This window comes from Dendronephthya gigantea, unplaced genomic scaffold (genome assembly GCF_004324835.1).
Source record: "Dendronephthya gigantea isolate DGI-Jeju-01 unplaced genomic scaffold, DenGig_1.0 000045F, whole genome shotgun sequence".
Lineage (NCBI taxonomy): Eukaryota > Metazoa > Cnidaria > Anthozoa > Malacalcyonacea > Nephtheidae > Dendronephthya > Dendronephthya gigantea.
In genome coordinates this window covers 1,009,906-1,027,696 of record NW_021163055.1, presented here as the reverse complement: position 1 = coordinate 1,027,696, position 17,791 = coordinate 1,009,906, and the positions used below count along the sequence as shown (strand labels likewise).

Genomic DNA, 17,791 nt, shown 5'->3' with positions numbered 1-17,791 from the left:
CTTGACGACCTTCTTCTGTAAATATTATTTTTTATTTCAAAGTTTATATTTTCTTTTCTTTTATAAAACATGGAGAAATTAGTTGAATAAAGAAGCTAGAATGTCAACCGTCAAGGTAGGCGTGTAAATCAGTTGTGCATGTTCCTAAACGGTGTGAATTTTTTATATAAAATGTGTCAAATTTTGAAGTATATGACAATCGTAGTTCGAAGTTATTTGCTGTGTGACTGTAATATTTGTAATTTGTTTACTAGCTGCCAGAAATCAACTCCGATGAGGGGTTTCAAGCTCGAAATTGGAAGCAACTTAGTAAAAGGGAGGTTCTAAACCTAGATCCCGTTCAAAGAAGTCGTTATATGGCAGTAAGTGTCAACGAATCTTAAGATGTGGAAATCAGTGCTTTGAAATGAAAGTTGATACATAATGTCATCCATCATTACCAAATGTTCTCTGTTCAGTACGAAAGCTTGTCAAAGGAAACAGCTCAAAGCATGTGCGAGGCAAGGAAAAGAATTCATGACAGACGAAAGAATGAAATGTAAGCAAATTTAGAAACAACTTTTCATTAAAAGATCATTCACTTGGAGGTGATGCATTTATAGTATTTACGTTCCAACATAACCACATACTATAGCATTCACTGACTCCACAGAATTGAGAGCTCAATCACAATCCATGATTTCATTCAACTTAGAAAACATGGGAAAGGCCGGGACAAAAGAGATCCTGACAGAGAAAATCACGCCAGACTCATTGGACAGTTAAAGTGAGTTGACAAGCGTCTTTCCATCGCCAGCATATCCACATTGATGTCTGTATCTATGCTTTCATGTTAATTTCAAATTATCCGCTTCTTAGGGCAGCAGAAGCGCGGAACAGAATCAGATTGATGAGACTACGTTATACTGGTAACAAGGTACACAAACAGCGTGAATATTCTTGATTCTATATCAGTCAGAATGCCTGACATATCACTGTCCTCTGTCAGGATAAAAACAGGCCTGATGAAATAATTTTACACTCTAAACATTCACCTTCAGGCGTCGGAGATGAACAACTTAATAGCGTGTCAGCCATCAGCAATCAAAGCAGTTAGACTGCAGTGTCTTGTTCCACCTCATCCTGAGAAAATCATTATCAGAGACTTGTTGGGTAAAGATGAGGTAAGTACAATGATAATGAGGCGATATTTTCATAACAATTATATTCAAACTGTTGTATTCAGATATTGAAGATTCTTCTATCATTTCCATGCAGCGATCTCGTGTTGATGTGCTGTTGGAAGATGAACTCAATTTAACGACGAATCGGCTGCTGTCATGACATAACTTGCGTTGTAGAGCAAAACTGTAAAATAGGTCACAAGTGAAAGAATGCTCCTGTCTTCTGGAACGTGCTCGATTGAGGTTTAATGCTCCAAGCTATACACGAAAATAAATCACGCAGTATATTGCGACCAATGTCTTTCTCGTCATCAGAGAGCTTGTCTGAATTTTTCGTCTCACGCAAATGTATAAATTCTATTTTATTAAAGTTGTTTTTAAAAAACTAATCTTGTCTGTGAATCAATTTTAACACCTTTACTAACGCCACGTAGTATAATCCAAAATTACGATAAAGATGGTGGCTTTTTTGAAATTGGAACACGTTTTTTTGAACTGAAAACCCCTTGAAAGCTATCTATGACTATAAAAACCTTTTCAATCTTTTCTCAGACTAATCCTCGTAAATTTCTTCTAAAACTCTCCCTCTCATATATGTGCCTGGTTTGACGCCCAAGGCATTTAAAATTGTTACGGGCGCGTCCAGAGTGGATATATAACGTCGATCAAGCTCATATTTGTCCAAATTGATCTTCCTAATCCCAGGACCTACGTTAAAAGAACGTTGAATCAGTATTAACAATGAATCATAATATCATTTGCATTCTTTCTGTTGCATTATTTTACTAGTAACAAGTGTGCGAAAGTGCTCAGTTGACCAGTGTTCGCTTGGCTTTAGACAGCAGCAAGAATGTTGCTAACAGGAATCTCATTCGTGGCATGTTTTTGCATAATAATCATCAAATTTTCATGAAATCCAGATTATAGTATTCATCGCAATGTTTTTTTCATAACACATGATGTTAATCATCCAGGGGGAGGTTGTACGAAACCTGGATAGATCTATCCACCGAATAATGATTCTTTAAACCCTTGGAAAAACAATGAAATTGCAGCTTTGGAGCTGACAAGTAATAAAAAGGAACCAACATTTTAAAATACCAAGGTTTAATGGAAGTTATACCGAGAAAAAGGCAATTTTAGAGCGATTGAAAAAATAGGTAGTTAGATTAGAACTGGCCATGCAGTTTTCGTAAAAAAACCAGCCCTGGTTTTTGCTTTAAATATACCTCTAAAGAGTATTGGCACGTAAATCTCAGGAATTGAGGGTGCCCTGACACCATGGTCATTTCCATACCCACCATGATCTGCAATAACAGCAACGATAGTCTCGCTAAGCATTGATTTCCCTGAAGAGCAAATAAGCTGAACGTTAAAGAAAAGCTAAAAAATTAGGCAAGAAAAAAAGACAGTTTACCAGAGGAAGTGTTTGTTTTCTCCAGAGCTTCCAAAAGTCCGGCGATTTTTTTGTCTGTGTCTTTCAGCATGTCATAAAACGATTTACTGGCCCAGTGTGAAGTATGACCAGCAGCATCAACGCTCTCTATATATACAAATGAATTTGTTTCTTTTACCTCGAGGAAGAACAGTTTGGAACTGATAGAGCTATCCAGTATAAATAAAGTTAGTTTAGTTAAGGTTTCCTCCTGTAATAACACTGGATCAATAAGAGATGATCCTTACTGGACCTCTAGGAAGAACAGTTTGGAACTGATAGAGCTATCCAGTATAAATAAAGTTAGTTTAGTTTAGGTTCCTCCTGTAGTAACACTAGATCAATAAGAGATGATCCTTGCTGGACCTCTAGGAAAAACAGTTTGGAACTGATAGAGCTATCCAGTATAAATAAAGTTAGTTTAGTTTAGGTTTCCTCCTGTAATAACACTGGATCAATAAGAGATGATCCTTACTGGACCTCTAGGAAGAACAGTTTGGAACTGATAGAGCTATCCAGTATAAATAAAGTTAGTTTAGTTTAGGTTTCCTCCTGTAATAACACTGGATCAATAAGAGATGATCCTTACTGGACCTCTAGGAAGAACATTTTTAGAAGTTAGAACTGATAGAGCTCCTAATGACATCCATACCAAGTTGAATGAAGGTTAATGTTGGTTGATCTCTCTCGATTCCTTCAATAGCTCTCTGTTGAACATTCCAGTCTTGTCGGTTTTCGCAATGTGTCTCCGTCTCATTGTCTCCACAAGAGATTCCCTCGTGACCCCAGAACCAGTAATCAATATCCTGATTTTTCTTTGCAATTTCAACGAGCCAGGACATCGTGAAATATAATGACGTCTAAATAAGAAACAGTTTAGAACTGATAGAGTTATCCAGTATAAATAAAGTTAGTTTAGTTTAGGTTTCCTCCTGTAGTAACACTGGATCAATAAGAGATGATCCTTCTCCAAAAATTGTTCATGAACAAGATTCATACCTTTGCAGATGCTTTCTGCTTCTTCAGAACACTAAATATAGTTTGTGGTCGCGGTCCTCTGCTTGATCCCGGGGGGTGATGCGTTTTCATCTTCGAAGTGTCGCTATCATCCATTACCCATAACTTGCTAAACACACCGCTTTGTGGTACAGTCATGCTGGTTAAATAGCCTGCCCAATTAGGAGCACTTTTCTACAAACATGAGATATGTTCGAAACGGCTTTTATCTTGCCTATTTTCCAAACCCCCTCTACTTTTTCCTCTTCCTTCTCAACCGCCAACCCCCCGATCTTTATCCTCCCCCTTTTCCCAATCCCACAATATTTACCCCCCCCCTCCTTCTCACAATTTCTCAAGCTTCTTCCTTTTCAATACCCTCTTCTTTCTCCAAATCCCCAAGCTTCATCTCCCCCCATTCAAACCCCCAAGCTTCATCTCTCCCTCCTTCAAACCCCCCAATCTTCATCTCTCCCTCCTTCAAACCCCCAAGCTTGATCTCCCCCCCTTCAAACCCCCAAGCTTCATCTCTCCCTCCTTCAAACCCCCAAGCTTCATCTCCCCTCCTTCAAACCCCCAAGCTTCATATCTCCCTCCTTCAAACCCCCAATCTTCATCTCTTCCTCCTTCAAACCCTCAATCTTCATCTCTCCCTCCTTCAAACCCCCAATCTTCATCTCTCCCTCCTTCAAACCCCCAATCTTCATCTTTCCCTCCTTCAAACCCCCAATCTTCATCTTTCCCTCCATCAAACGCCCAATCTCCATCTCTCCCTCCTTCAAACCCTCAAGCTTCATCTCTCCCTCCTTCAAACCCTCAAGCTTCATCTCTCCCTCCTTCAAACCCCCAAGCTTCATCTCTCCCTCCTCTTTGATTCCAAATCTCAAGCTCCCCCTCAACCCTAGCTATTCACGTCACAAATGCACTTACAGCTGGCAAAAGATTTCTACTCTCGGTGGTAGAAGCGCCGTGGTCAAAGAACGATTGAATTGCTGGAAGATGGCTGGTATAATTTCTTAAATATATTCCACCCATTCCATCGACTCCTGCAACGATTTTATAAGAAATTATAGTGGACAAAATAGAACAATAATCTCAACACATCTAATCGCAAGCTCAACTAATAAAAGAATACAACATACCAATAATCACAGCATGTTTTGCCGTTCCAAATCCGTGAGGATGTTTGGTTGATTTCACCTTGTTGACCAATTTGAACGCCATCGCGGTAAGCCCGATATTGAGCAAAAATGAAACGTAAAGAGACTGCATTTTATGTTTTGTTGGCGTCGAAAGAATGGCCTGGTTTACTGTGGAGAGTGTTTCTCAAAAATGGAGTTGTTCTGTCGCTGTTCAATTAAATGAAAGATGAGGAAGATATGACGAAATTATACTGTATACGATGTTAATTTATGAATATAGGAATACTTTGGTTGTTTGTGTGTCAAAAACTCAAACATCACTCCATCATAGCTTAAAACTAGATTGACACCCCTCATCAAGTTAAGAAAAAAAATTCAAACCCCATTAAAATATCACTAAAAAATTTTGTACCCCATCTTGTTATAAACGATCTACTATGAATGTTTAAAAGACCAAAGTGACACCACGAGTGTGATGTCGGATCATTTTAAACGGTGAATCATTACCAGCATATATACATAGATTTTAATGAATATTTCACACCCCATCAATTTGTGACCAAAAAATGTCATGCCCCATCAAATGAGTAGGAGAATGTTTCATAACCCCATCGAAATGCCTCCCCCCCTGGGATTGTAAATACTTTATGACCAGTCCCTATTATCCATCTTCTTCTGCGTTCAGCTCAAGTTATACTTAAGTTTTCATTGTTGTTCATGCCAGGACTTGATTGAATATAACCAGAATGCATTATATATAGGACACTGTGAATATAGGCTAAACTCAATTCAGTTTTTTTGCTCGGAGTATGAGACAATTAGAATATTTTGATTCTTACCTGTCAGACGACGCTGGCCTCAATGGAACTTTTCGGAAAGTTTTCAAGAAGAAAACTATGGTCCTTGAACGAAAACATACGTTTGTCTGCTCATTTGTTACCTCTTCTTATAAAAAGCGTGTTATTTAAGGTGGATTAGATGTATTTAAAATCATTCGTGCTAATTGAAGCCAATTTCTCCTTCTTAAAGTATTTATTTATATAAAAACGACACAAATAAACTGGTGTTTTTTAACGTTTGACTGCCGACAAAAATAAACAAGCGACATCACGCTCTTCTTTTACAAATATTTCGAATGTAAATGAAAAATATGAAAGAGAGATTACCTGTGTTTAATACAACGCATTACTTATGAAATTAATTGTGGGCACAATATTTCACTTAAAATTTATTTGTTTGAAAGATTAACGTGACATTTTCATTTTGAATACAACTCCTCCCAATTAGATTTCCTGTTACAAAGATTGTATAAAACTATTTCATTAAGACTGGTAGATCTCTTCAAGAACGCGTCCTCTCATGTATTTTCCAGGCTCGATACCCAGGGCATTCAGCACGGTTACAGGCATATCAAGACTTGATATGTCAGGACGATCAATTAAATCATTGTCCAAATCAATGTTCGCGATTCCTGGACCTAAGATAAACAACTTAAAGTCAGTATTAGCAATTTGGAAAACGTTTCGAGTCAAGCAAAATTATATTTGGTGTAAAACATGAAGCATTACATAATTGATTCCACAGGAGAATTTTTTCAGCGGAATGCGAAATATTTCGCCTGCCTCTTTTGAATTGTGAGCCATCAAGTAGAAGAATATTTTATTAGTCTTAGAAGGTGGCTACTTTGAAAAATTTGTACCATCGTGGTTGCCTCAAAGAATATTATATTATATACCTCGTAATAACAATGGTACGTAGACTTCAGCAATCATAGGAGGTGTTATTCCATGAGTCCCTCTGTACCCACCATGGTCGGCTACAACCGCAATAATTGTCTCATCCAGCATTGAGTTTCCTGTACCACAAACAAAACAGAAGAAAGATGAAGATCTACTGGCAGGAGAGTAATGGGTTAACAAGAATAAGGGGCCAATAGCTTGGTTAATAGCATATAATCGAAACTTTCGTCAATCACATTACCAGACGTAGTTTTTGTCTTCTCCAGAGCTTCCAAAATACCGGCTACTTGTCGGTCTTTTTCCTTCGTCATTTCATAATACACTGGACTGCCCCAGTATGAATTATGACCGGCTGCATCAACCGCGTCTAAATATGGGGAGTAAGTGTTTTTATTGGTCAGCACGTATTGCTTTATTGGATCAATAAGAGATGATCCTTACTGGACCTCTGGGAAGAACAGTTTAGAACTGATAGAGTATACAGTATAACTAAAGTTAGTTTAGTTTAGGTTTCCTCCTGTAGTAACACTTGATCAACAAGAGATGATCCTTACTGGACCTCAATGAAGAATAGTTTAGAATTGATAGAGCTATCCAGTATAAATAAAGTTAGTTTAGTTTAGGTTTTCTTCTGTTGTAATAAGAGATTTTCCTTACTGGATCTCTAGTAAGAACAGTTTAGAACTGATAGAGCAATCATAAAACTCCATACCAAAATGAATGAAGGTTAATGTTGGTTGATCTTTCTCTATGGCTTCAATAGTTTTCTGTTGAACATTCCAGTCTTGTCTGTTAGAGCAATCTTGTTCACTCTCCTTCGGTCCACAAACGATTCCCTCATGGCCCCAGAACCAGTTATCAACGTGGGGATTCTTCTTTGCAATTTGTATAAACCATTCCCAAGTGAAAATTAAGGCCGTCTAGAAATTGGTAAAATTCATGATCGACGTAATGCCACGGCAAGTAATCGCGCTATAGATACGATTAGCATGCTAAAGATCATGACAAATGAAGCTAAAAGTGTCCATGAACAACATACATACCTTTGCAGTTGCGTTCTGTTCCTTGATAACACTAAATAGAGTCTGTGGTCGTCCTCTGCCTGATATGGGAGGAAGGTGTGCCGCTTTTCCTGAAGGGTTACCATCAGGCACCACCCAGTCGTTACTATACACACCTGATTGTGTCACAGACATACTGGTCAAATAGCCCGCCCAGTTGGGAGCACTGACCTGGGAAAAGATGAGAAAATTTTGCTGTTCTGTTCGACACATTCATGGCATCGTTCATGATAAACAAATACACTTACGGTCGGCACAATATTTCTACTTTCCGTTGTGCAAGCGCCGTAATCAAAGAACGTTTGAAGTGCTGGAAGTTGGCTGGTGAAATTTCTCATATACGCACCACCAAATCCATCAATTCCTGTGAAGAATTGAGGAGAAATACACAAGGATATAAAGTGCGAGTCAGTCGACGACTCTACGAAATTGTCTGGACATTCAGTGGCTTACTTTACTGACAATAATGGACTAATAAACAAAGATCGGCTCCTATACAGTTTCATTAGTTTTGCTCCTTCAAAATTTGATGAAAGCTGATCGGAGTTTTGATCTCGTCTGATCAACACTTGCGACCGAAAATCCAGTAAGGGTTTTCTGTCTCAAAGAACAGGGGGTTTTTAAAGAGGACAAAGAACATCGGTAAGTGGTGCCACCGTTTGCTTTCAAAGAGGTCTGGGGGCGAAACCCAGCAAGGTCAACAGAAATTTTGACAAAATTGCGTTTGCATATATGAATTATACTGAACAGAGTGTACGTCCAACTCTCGTATATAACTACAGGTCCAGACACCAGCGAGCGAGATATCATTTAACTATCTCTGGCAATGCTGACATATTGACACAATAAAAAAACTTTCTACTAGTTCAACATGTCAATATCTGTGATTATGTACAGAACGACAATCTCCTTGCATCGCTAATCATGCATAGCCTTACGTCACAAACACCATTGAATCACAAGGCCGACTCATTTCAACAAAATCATTGCAATATAAAGATAGAACATACCAATAATCAAAGCGTGCTTTGCCGTACCAAACCCGCGCGGATGGTCGCCTGACTTCACTTTGTTTACCAACTTGAACGCCATAGAGAGAAGCCCGATATTGAGGAGAATTAAGACGCCAAGGAACCGCATTTTTTGGCCTTGATAGCGTCGAAGTAAAGTTTTGGTTTATAAAAAGGATATTTTCTGAAAAACGTTTTCTGCTGCTATGAATACAAGTTATAAAATAACTTCTGAATTTCGCATATGACAGCGAGCAGAGATCACGAGATTGATGTGACGAAATGATCGTGGATTATCGTATCATGGTGTTAAATTTCAAAGCAAATGTTGAAAGCATAGGAAGTGAACTAGCTGCGTGCGAGTAGTGACATTTGAAATTTTACGATTTATGATTACAGTGTATCGTTTTTGACGTCGGATGTAGCGTTACAAAGATAAAAAGCGCGCATCTTTAACACAGAATACCACAGTGTTATTATTAAACTAGGTCTAGAAAGATATATTTGGTGTAATCAATTTATAAACGGGCCTTTTTTCTGGAAAGGGGAGTTGTTTGAGACAGAGTTAACCCTGGTGTGAACGTGTCTCATACCAGTATCAAAACAGTTTCACATACGGAACTATTTGTTTTAACATCACAACACAACAAACTGGTATTTTTTAACGTTTGACTGACGACAATGAAAACAAACAGACAAGAAGTTATTTCTTCGCAAATTTTTAAAAAATATTAAAGGTAATTGTTGCTCAATTTATGTTTTCTTGTTTTGTTATTTTTGTTGTCCTCTTTGTGGTCCAGATAGGATAAATTAATCTTGTTAGTTCTTTGTAAAACATTGTTGTTTCATTTGTTTTCAACTTTTTTCTCTTCTCGTAGCTGTTCATGAAGGTATAAACTGAAACAGAACGACATGAAGAAACTTGGCACAATAATATGCCTTCTCGTCGTTGCCTTTGGTCAAGGTAAAAAGCTTTAATATTTTTGAAAAACTTTGACAACAAAGATCAACTGTTCTTGCTCAATTGAATATGATAAACAAAATTTTTCTAACAGCAACAGCGGGGACTCGCAACGCACCAGTCGTTTGGATACTGCTTGCTGTAAATATCGCTTTTCTGTTAAACCAGGAAGTCGATTGACTAACGTAAAATACTCTTCACTTGCAGTCTCTATTGTTCTGTCTGCTCAGCGAGTAAAACGCCAATTCTCTGCTATTCAAGGTACGTTCAACAAAAGTCTTTTATCGTGAATCACTCCGGCTTTGCCCAAGACTGTGTCCACATTTTCAGACAGCAAGCATGATCATTCAAGGCACCATAAATTGTTTACAGTTAGAAGTTGTATACAATACATGGCTTTAGATATAATCTTTAATATATTGTGCTGTGGTAATTGTGCATGTCGAAAGATACAAAACTAAAAACACACGAAAGAAGAACGTCTAGGACAGATTTGGTTATAAACAAAGGCATTTGATTTTCATTCAAGTGTTTCAACTGTTCATATCAAATTTAACCCGGAAACAGCCTGGCAGCGTTGTTAAACAATTTCGCAAAGATCAATGTGGTATAACAACTGCCTCAAATAGATAAAATCACTTCTCGACGTCTCCGTCTAAACCTGAGGGCCTTCGTCAGGAGAGTTAGCATGATCCTGGGAAAAGGTGCTAAGGTTGAAACTAGAGGTGTATCTCACCATCTTAAGCAGTTGTTCTACCACATTTGACGCAAAGTTATTCATATCAAACATACTCAGTAGTTCACATTTTCTTCAGCTCTTGCTGGTCAACTTGGAAGCTTTCCTTACACGGCCGTCGGATGCTTTCGGGATGCGGTCGCGAAGCCGAGGCCTTTCCCGGAAATGCTCGCAAACTTTCGTAACCAGATCGACCTGACCAATCCCAATTCGACCATCGCAAAGTGCGCGGCAAAAGCTTACATTGGCCAGTTTCAGTATTTTGGTATCGAGTACCAGGCTGAGTGTTGGAGCGGGCCTGGGGCAAACTTAACATACAATAAGTTCGGTCCATCTTCTCAGTGCCTGAATGGACTCGGAGGAGAGGAATCTTTCTTTGTGTATAAGTTTAACAATCCACGTAAGTGCGGGGGGGGGGGTTACAGCAGGGGTTCCTGAATGGGGGGGGGTGGTAGTCTATCCCATGAATGAAGCATGGTACACTAGACTCTGGTACACTTAATACTTTGTTGTGATAGACAGGATTCTTTTGCACCAGAGGGAATGGGATCGCTCTTTTTTTGTGAAGCAAGGATGCAAATTATACTTTAATGTTGTTTTTCAAGAAATTCATTCAAATATTTCAAATTCTCATAGCAAAACCATTACCATCTCCAGCAAGTCTTGGCTGTTTTCCTAAACATGCCTCAGTCGAACTCAGAGATGGTCAAAAGATAACGATGTCTCAATTACGACTGGGTCAAGAGATCAAAACTTTGGATTTGGCTGGTAGAGAAAAATACTCTAAAGTTATTGCTTTCCTACACAGAGAACCCAGTGGCTTGAACAGATTTCTCAAGTTTCACCTCGAAGGAGGGGCAGATATCACCCTCACCCTAGAGCACTTGATCTATATCATACCCCGAAAAAGCTTAACCCGGAAAGTACTTTTCGCGAGGGATGTGAAACTTGGTGATAAGGTTATAACATCCGGTGGGGTATTGAGATCAGTTTTAAGAATTGAAGCTGTCCACGATATTGGTTTGTACGCACCGCTGACTGCCGATGGCAGCCTGCTTTCAGACGGAGTTTTTGTCTCCTGTTATGCGCATGTGCGAAGCCATGATTTAGGTCACATGATAATGGCACCGGTCCGTACCCTGAGATGGGTCTTGGAGGTAATAGAAGAGATGTCATTGCTACCGCAAACCTTGAACTATGCCCTTGGTAGTGCCTGGGATTTCACCGTAAACTTTTATACAAATGCACTGTTGGCATTTGTAAATTATTTACCTTTCAAAGACTCCATATTAAGTGTCTCGCCAGCAGTTTAAATATGGCGAAGATTTAACTATAGATCGTGAAACTAAAAGATAAGAAACTCCTTGCATTGTCTTGGTTGACAAATTCACAACATTCTGAATAATGACATAGCACAACATTTGTGTAATTTGTATAATGCTTTGATAATGCAGGATAGGGGCTGGGTGGAAGTCAAGAATTCCCTCTCTTGATTTACGAGATTAACTTCAAATTAACTAAGTTTCATTGGTTTATTCATTAGTTTTGTAAAGTAGAAATTACAAGTAAAAATAACCCTATGTACGTTTTCCATCGTGGTATTCTCCTGGTTGCCATGACAGCTCCTCATCATTCACGTCATAATTGACCATCGCCTTTTCTAGGAAATACCATTTTCCTAGAATGCCAATATCCACAACATTCTTATACAAGTACAACCAGCGTTCTTTCAGATAAAAGCATCTCGCTTCGTAGAAACAGGAAGTGTCGCTATATTCCTTATGACGAACCAACGAAAAAAATCCAAAATTATGAACCAACAGTCTCCCCTCTGAGTTCAGTTTGACTAAGTTTTGTATTCTTTCGTTACAATTGCTGTTTCTAACCTTACTGCTAAGCAAAAGCAATGTATTAGCGTTCTCCATTAGCTGTGCTGTGTAGGAATCTGGTTCAGGATTGGTAACCCATATACCGACCAGACCAAAAATCATACCAAAGTTCCTCAGAGCTTTCAATGGTTTCTTGTAAACAAACTGTGAAAAGTCAAACAGAACATTCTTATAGTCCACGTAAATAAGGTAAAATGGTTTCCCTAGTTTTGAATCGCGTATCGTTTGCACTTGAGGCAAAAGCGCCCGATTTACTTTTCCAAAAGCTTTAAATGCATTTCTGGCACCTGAGGTAGCCATATTGGATTTCATAAAATTGTTTCCCCCCCGGATATTAACTGTATATATGACAAAGTGCACTTTTTCCGGAGGGTGAAAGCCCTGATGTAAATGACAACAAATAAATTTCTGACCTTGAACTACCAGAACTTTATTCTGAAAAATAACTTACTCAAAATGGTAAATATATAGTAAATTTATTGATTTTTTTACTTTGTCTTTTAACTATCTTTCATCTCTGTGACTGAGGTTTGATTCCTGTAATATGCAGTTGTCTGATTATAATTTCACCTCAGTCACATGTGAGAAGATTGCTTCTAGTTTGACTCTACCAAACACAGTGGTTAGTACATGCGTCTTTCATCTCTGTGACTGAGGTTTGATTCCTGTAATATGCAGTTGTCTGATTATAATTTCACCTCAGTCACATGTGAGAAGATTTCTTTAAGTTTGACTCTACCAAACACAGTGGTTGGTACATATGTCTTTCATCTCTGTGACTGAGGTTTGATTCCTGTAATATGCAGCTGTCTGATTATAATTTCACCTTAATCACATTTGAGAATGTAAATTTCTGATTTTATGATTTTGTCGAAAGCCCAAAGAACCCAAAGTTAAAGTGAGTGAAAAAGTAATTCATCCAAGATCAAGAAAAGCTGCGCAGATGATCAGAAATGCTCATAGAAAAGATAAAGTTGACAAGTATAGTTTGATTAAATACATGATTTTCATAATCGAGTATATTCGCACTGATGCGATGTAACTTTTTTGACATTGGTAGGAGAAAGTCAGAGAGGGCAATCGTCTTACAATCATTGGCTGATAAAGTGCAATGGTTCAAAGATCATGTTAAACCAGAGGCAAAATATTGCTCAATTCAAGAAGTACATGATCTAATCAACATGTAAGCAGATTGTGTCAGTTCACTTTAGGAAAATCACTTTAGAACTCACAGAGATATCAAGCATAAATAAAGTTAATTTTGAATATATGAAATGGATATAAAATTTACTGATTATTCACGTACGCATGGCGTACCTATTTTTAACATTGCGCAGGTATTTCATGAGATTTGACAAAGAATTGGAACAGCTGAGACTTGGTGACAATATCAAGGGCAGACAGCTGCAGGGTGGGGCGAAATTCTCCAGAGAAAATAACATCAAAGCTGTTTTGAGCAGAGAGCGACAAGTGTACGACTCTTCTGGATTCGGTAATATTCTGGAAGTTACATCAGCTGGATGAAATTGCAATCATGCTGACCTTTCAAAAACGCTAATTTTCTCGTTTTTCGTTTAGAAATTCCTGATCTAACGTCGCGTGGAAATATGAAGTTGCTTAGGTAAAAGGGCTGACTCCAGCTATGGATGGTATTTTTTTGGTTGGGCTATTGAAGAAGCTTATAAATTTTTACCTTTCCTAGGGCTTGGAATGGTAACTTGGAGTATTTACCAAAGATCAAACTCAAACGATTTTGTAGCTCAGAAATCTCAGCTCTGGAAGAACCGGCTGTTGAAGGCACAAAGATTGAAGAACATCCGCAATGAAAGGATAAAAACGTGTTATTTTGTGGACGTTTTATAACAAGAAGGCCTGCGTGTATTTTGATTGTAAAATGAAATTTTTATCAATAAAATGCCTCATTTTGTTTGACCAATTCATTCTTTAACACCTTAATTCTTCGACATCAATCATCGTCTCTGCACTACAGATGAACGGCAAGTTTTTGCATTCAACATCATCATATGATCAGTTCATATCAAAAGATATTGAAATAAGTCTGAGAACAAATATTGCTGGTCTACCGATCTCAACACTGAACAATTTTGTTGAATTCAAGTACAAGAAAACTGTTCATGTGTGCTCGTGCTCGGAGGAAGAAGCGCAATTCTGAACTTTTGAATCATCAAATCAAAAGTGAGACATCCAAGTGTAATTCATCTTTCAATGACCTCAATCCTTCCCTATTATTGCTTCAAAAGTTTAAGAGAAAACACCGGAGAAATAGGCAAAGAAAATCAAGATTGTTTTTGAGAATCACTCTTCACAAATCCGACTGGGTGATATATTATATTGTATACTAACACCACAGCTTCGAGATACCCTCGTTTGCTTTTCATACCAACACATAACACTGGACTGACAGGTGTTTATATACCAAGTGCATTGAAGCGGGAAAAATACCTGCAATGTTTGACCCGAATTTGCTACTGTGTCGAAATATCATTATATAATTTTTGAAATGTATTGCAAAGAAATTGAATAATCTAGTAAAATCAAGGTTTATTGTAAGTATATATTGTATAATTGTTGCTAATACTCTCCATTTTGTAAATTTTCCGAGTCAGAAGGTCTTAACATCAAAACAAAGTGTTTCAAAGACCGTTATGGCTATATGAAAAACATAATTCACAATGTTTGGTATTTTAATTTTGATATAATAAATCAATCTTGGTTATTCATAAATCGTTACAACCATATGCAAGTCACAACAACCAATTATTTTAATAGTTTTACGGAGTATTTTGGGGTCTTTACGGTTTGTGTTTGTGTGTTCAGTGAATTAGAAATAACGAATATACAAATAAACAGCAATGGATGCACAACTAATCTATAACAGAGCGCCTACGATCAAGATTCACCATATCTTAATTTTAGGGATCAAAGAGATGCCATCTTCAGTTACATTGTGTCTGCTTGTGTGTTTCACGGCCCTCTCTCAAGGTAAGGTTTGAAGATGCTGTTAAAAACTTATCATATACAACCAACTACCGTTTAGAGAAAGGTAAGAAAGATCTCCACCTTCTCTGGCTGATTTCCAATATTGTACACATAAACTCCACTACGATTGGAAACAAGACAGTTGTGCAACTGACGATGTTATCGCTTGTTAATTCAGTAGTTTTATCAATGTTGACACTTCAGGAATAAGCCGTTAGACTGTTGCAGAAAGCTTAACGGGTGATGCTAGTCTACAGGGCTGATAATCTGAAAACAAGTTAAAGCTTTTAACAAAAAGTTGATAACAGAGCTGAGCGTAAAATTTAGAGTGAAACAACTTCAGAAGTCGCCGGTCAAAATTCGGCAGGCAATGAGCCCAGAAGACCGGTGCTATAAATCTGTTGAATAAACTGAACATTTTTCAAACAATTTCTCTTCCAAGACGGTTAGAAACTGCCTGAAATATATCAAAAAACCTCTTTTTTGTGTCGTTTCACTATCGGCATTTGACAAATAATTGTTATTGCAGTTGCAGCGTCCAGAGAAGCGTTCAAACAACTCAGTAGACCATATCAATAGATCTTAAAAACAGCTATTCACATATAAGTCGCAATTCACCTCGTATATTTTTCGTACATGTATCTATTCAGGAGACTTATTTCGGGGGCGTCGTCATGACAGCGAGATAAAGAACAGAAAAGGAGAAACGGTTCATCAAAAGGCTGGTGTACCACTGGCATTTAACCACGCTAAGAATGTCTTTATAAGAACAGGAATACCAGAAGTTCGTAACCCCGAGGACGTCGATATGACCGGGGATTCGACCTTCCGTGAGGAAGACGAAGAGATGGATACCGACGAGGATTCGGCCGTTTCCGAAGATGACGATGACGACGATGACGACGACCAGGAGGAAGTGAGCAATAAAGATAGTGATAATAAAAAAAATCCGGAGGAATCAGGCCAAGGTTATGAAAAGATTGGTAAGATTTTATTCATTCAAAACCAAATCCACTTCATCAAGGGAAGCATAAGACAAATCGTTACCAGGGCCGCTCGGCGTCCACCATATCGTCATAACAATGAACCAACAGAGTAATCACAATATCTTTATCTGTGCAGGAGACATGGGCTCGAATAACAAAGACGATGATGAGGACAGTAAGGGATCGAAGGAGACAGACTCGTCCGGTGAGGATATTATGAAGGAATCATCGGGGAAAAAAGGGAACGACAAGGACTTGCCTAATCTAGACGGAGAGTTCCCGCCTACTGCTGACGAAGCAAAGTATCTTCCGAAAGAAGAAGAATTGACACGGGAACAAGCAGACAGAAAAATGGCCGACATAAGTAATCTTTATTAATGATTTAACGCTTTGAGATTTTCCTTTAACTCTAGGAATTGATTGGCTTTAACGATTAAAATTATACGGCAAAAATATTTCGAAAAAACGAATCATAAACGCTTTTACTTTTGCTTCAAAAAACAGTTAAAAAACATGTTCATATTAGGTTTAAACTTGATGCATCTTGGCGCTTGATGTTATGTCTATCGACTAAAATATCCATTAAGTTTTGCTAGAGTTTTTTTAATCTTTTCAGGAAAAGGTTATGTTCAGTTTACAATCAGGCAAAGATTCAAGCCTGAATTGAAATATAAGGAGTCGGCGGCCTACAAGATTCTGGCTGGCAATGTCGCTCAAGACGTAAGTATGCAGACGAACAAATGAGACTTTTTAAAGCTGCATCTTGGAAGAAATATTGACTGCCAGGACCAAAAATACAAGCTGAAGACTAGCAAGTATTCTTGAACAGAACGTGTAGGAGTTACGAGGAGAGTTTGGACGCTTAATTAAGATTATTATCGTTTAATTTTAGGTTGAAAGGGCACTCAGAGCCACAGGAGTTGTTAGCGAAGTCCTGTTCAGGTAATAAACGGCGGAGTCGTAGTTTTCACAACTACACTGTTTCCTCCTCAACTTAGACGAAGGAAATACAGCTGCATTTTACAGGAATCAAACCTCAGTCACAGAGATGAAAGACACGTGTACTAACCACTGTGTTTGTTAGTCAAACTTGAAGCAATCTTCTCACATGTGACTGAGGTGGAATTATAATCAGACAACTGCATATTACAGGAATCAACCTCAGTCACAGAGATGAAAGTCACACGTACTAACAATAGTCTAGACCACACATCTATTTTTTGACAACCGCAATACCATCCACTAATGCACTTTAGGGAGGCTAAAGATGTCGGTGGACCACCATACAGATCTAAAGTTCAGGTTTTCCTGAAACTTAAAAACGTGAGCGAGAAAAGACTAAAGAAGATTGTGAATTATGGTTTGATTAACGGGATGATTACAATACCAGGATCCTTTCATGCAACATAATTTGGGAACTTTTCAGAGCAAGATGAAGATATGGTGAAATAAAGAGAAATATGACTCTATATTAAATATAAACCAATACTTTCATCTGAACTGTTCAATATTTTTAGCTGTATTCATAAAAATACGACAGCAGGATTATCGTGTAAATAATAAAAGAATGTTTGAGAATGAAGTAAAAGGTGTTAGGTACAGGAATGACGAGTTTTAGGTCAAATGAGGAAGCCTAATGGTTGTAGGTTTCGTCACAAAGATTCAGTATGTGA

The 17,791-nt window shown here is 38.1% G+C and overlaps 7 protein-coding genes across 8 annotated transcripts; 4 read left to right on the top strand and 3 right to left on the bottom strand.

The window, feature by feature from the left end:
• The first annotated feature begins 5 nt into the window (after positions 1-5).
• Positions 6-1,346, top strand: LOC114527580 (protein LKAAEAR1-like). The gene is made up of 7 exons (XM_028549272.1): positions 6-115; positions 255-362; positions 459-538; positions 695-766; positions 859-916; positions 1,041-1,163; positions 1,258-1,346. Exons 1-7 carry the CDS (start codon positions 101-103, stop codon positions 1,321-1,323), a joined length of 522 nt encoding a protein of 173 aa, XP_028405073.1. The 5' UTR covers positions 6-100; the 3' UTR covers positions 1,324-1,346.
• Positions 1,347-1,499: 153 nt separating this feature from the next.
• LOC114527577 lies at positions 1,500-4,941 on the bottom strand. 2 transcript variants are annotated; one of them, XM_028549269.1, is made up of 7 exons: positions 4,737-4,941; positions 4,525-4,640; positions 3,598-3,789; positions 3,251-3,458; positions 2,581-2,706; positions 2,393-2,512; positions 1,500-1,871 (listed from the first exon to the last, which is right to left on the bottom strand). In XM_028549269.1, exons 1-7 carry the CDS (start codon positions 4,864-4,866, stop codon positions 1,717-1,719), a joined length of 1,047 nt encoding a protein of 348 aa, XP_028405070.1. In that variant the 5' UTR covers positions 4,867-4,941; the 3' UTR covers positions 1,500-1,716. The 2 variants fall into 2 exon arrangements, with proteins under 2 accessions (XP_028405070.1, XP_028405071.1); XM_028549270.1 differs by having other exon boundaries at positions 2,393-2,470.
• Positions 4,942-5,951: 1,010 nt separating this feature from the next.
• LOC114527579 lies at positions 5,952-8,849 on the bottom strand. Its single transcript, XM_028549271.1, has 7 exons — positions 8,547-8,849; positions 7,785-7,900; positions 7,519-7,707; positions 7,188-7,395; positions 6,717-6,842; positions 6,472-6,591; positions 5,952-6,213 (listed from the first exon to the last, which is right to left on the bottom strand). Exons 1-7 carry the CDS (start codon positions 8,674-8,676, stop codon positions 6,059-6,061), a joined length of 1,044 nt encoding a protein of 347 aa, XP_028405072.1. The 5' UTR covers positions 8,677-8,849; the 3' UTR covers positions 5,952-6,058.
• Positions 8,850-9,203: 354 nt separating this feature from the next.
• LOC114527576 (protein hedgehog-like) lies at positions 9,204-11,648 on the top strand. Its single transcript, XM_028549268.1, has 5 exons — positions 9,204-9,283; positions 9,425-9,510; positions 9,715-9,768; positions 10,323-10,643; positions 10,880-11,648. The coding sequence occupies exons 2-5, from the start codon at positions 9,459-9,461 to the stop codon at positions 11,554-11,556; spliced, it is 1,104 nt and encodes a 367-aa protein (XP_028405069.1). The 5' UTR covers positions 9,204-9,283; positions 9,425-9,458; the 3' UTR covers positions 11,557-11,648.
• A 141-nt stretch (positions 11,649-11,789) lies between these two features.
• LOC114527608 (mitochondrial import inner membrane translocase subunit Tim29-like) lies at positions 11,790-12,432 on the bottom strand. The gene has a single exon (XM_028549305.1). It carries the CDS (start codon positions 12,430-12,432, stop codon positions 11,821-11,823), a length of 612 nt encoding a protein of 203 aa, XP_028405106.1. The 3' UTR covers positions 11,790-11,820.
• Positions 12,433-12,507: 75 nt separating this feature from the next.
• On the top strand, positions 12,508-14,062 carry LOC114527609 (translation machinery-associated protein 16-like). The gene is made up of 6 exons (XM_028549306.1): positions 12,508-12,591; positions 13,010-13,113; positions 13,193-13,315; positions 13,470-13,624; positions 13,711-13,753; positions 13,835-14,062. The coding sequence occupies exons 1-6, from the start codon at positions 12,523-12,525 to the stop codon at positions 13,956-13,958; spliced, it is 618 nt and encodes a 205-aa protein (XP_028405107.1). The 5' UTR covers positions 12,508-12,522; the 3' UTR covers positions 13,959-14,062.
• A 529-nt stretch (positions 14,063-14,591) lies between these two features.
• LOC114527613 (nucleolin-like) lies at positions 14,592-17,725 on the top strand. Its single transcript, XM_028549314.1, has 7 exons — positions 14,592-14,699; positions 15,070-15,135; positions 15,783-16,115; positions 16,255-16,482; positions 16,735-16,838; positions 17,011-17,060; positions 17,375-17,725. Exons 2-7 carry the CDS (start codon positions 15,081-15,083, stop codon positions 17,526-17,528), a joined length of 924 nt encoding a protein of 307 aa, XP_028405115.1. The 5' UTR covers positions 14,592-14,699; positions 15,070-15,080; the 3' UTR covers positions 17,529-17,725.
• The last annotated feature ends 66 nt before the right edge of the window (positions 17,726-17,791 follow it).

Excerpts from the sequence above, each read along its gene's own strand:
- LOC114527580 (XM_028549272.1), top strand. Across the intron at positions 539-694 it reads GACAGACGAAAGAATGAAAT|AAAACATGGGAAAGGCCGGG; the intron begins GTAAGCAAATTT and ends CATTCAACTTAG. Across the intron at positions 1,164-1,257 it reads ACTTGTTGGGTAAAGATGAG|CGATCTCGTGTTGATGTGCT; the intron begins GTAAGTACAATG and ends ATTTCCATGCAG.
- LOC114527577 (XM_028549269.1), bottom strand. The coding sequence starts at position 4,866 with ATGCAGTCTCTTTACGTTTCATTTTTGCTCAATATCGGGCTTACCGCG. Across the intron at positions 3,459-3,597 it reads AGCAGAAAGCATCTGCAAAG|ACGTCATTATATTTCACGAT; the intron begins GTATGAATCTTG and ends TTTCTTATTTAG. Across the intron at positions 2,707-3,250 it reads ATTAACCTTCATTCAACTTG|AGAGCGTTGATGCTGCTGGT; the intron begins GTATGGATGTCA and ends TTGTATATATAG.
- LOC114527579 (XM_028549271.1), bottom strand. The coding sequence starts at position 8,676 with ATGCGGTTCCTTGGCGTCTTAATTCTCCTCAATATCGGGCTTCTCTCT. Across the intron at positions 7,901-8,546 it reads AAAGCACGCTTTGATTATTG|GAATTGATGGATTTGGTGGT; the intron begins GTATGTTCTATC and ends AATTCTTCACAG. Across the intron at positions 6,592-6,716 it reads GAAGACAAAAACTACGTCTG|GAAACTCAATGCTGGATGAG; the intron begins GTAATGTGATTG and ends TTTGTGGTACAG.
- LOC114527576 (XM_028549268.1), top strand. The coding sequence starts at position 9,459 with ATGAAGAAACTTGGCACAATAATATGCCTTCTCGTCGTTGCCTTTGGT. Across the intron at positions 9,769-10,322 it reads CCAATTCTCTGCTATTCAAG|CTCTTGCTGGTCAACTTGGA; the intron begins GTACGTTCAACA and ends CATTTTCTTCAG. Across the intron at positions 10,644-10,879 it reads GTATAAGTTTAACAATCCAC|CAAAACCATTACCATCTCCA; the intron begins GTAAGTGCGGGG and ends AAATTCTCATAG.
- LOC114527608 (XM_028549305.1), bottom strand. The coding sequence starts at position 12,432 with ATGGCTACCTCAGGTGCCAGAAATGCATTTAAAGCTTTTGGAAAAGTA.
- LOC114527609 (XM_028549306.1), top strand. The coding sequence starts at position 12,523 with ATGACAACAAATAAATTTCTGACCTTGAACTACCAGAACTTTATTCTG. Across the intron at positions 12,592-13,009 it reads AAAATAACTTACTCAAAATG|CCCAAAGAACCCAAAGTTAA; the intron begins GTAAATATATAG and ends TTTTGTCGAAAG. Across the intron at positions 13,114-13,192 it reads AGAAAAGATAAAGTTGACAA|GAGAAAGTCAGAGAGGGCAA; the intron begins GTATAGTTTGAT and ends TGACATTGGTAG.
- LOC114527613 (XM_028549314.1), top strand. The coding sequence starts at position 15,081 with ATGCCATCTTCAGTTACATTGTGTCTGCTTGTGTGTTTCACGGCCCTC. Across the intron at positions 16,116-16,254 it reads CCAAGGTTATGAAAAGATTG|GAGACATGGGCTCGAATAAC; the intron begins GTAAGATTTTAT and ends TTATCTGTGCAG. Across the intron at positions 17,061-17,374 it reads GTTAGCGAAGTCCTGTTCAG|GGAGGCTAAAGATGTCGGTG; the intron begins GTAATAAACGGC and ends AATGCACTTTAG.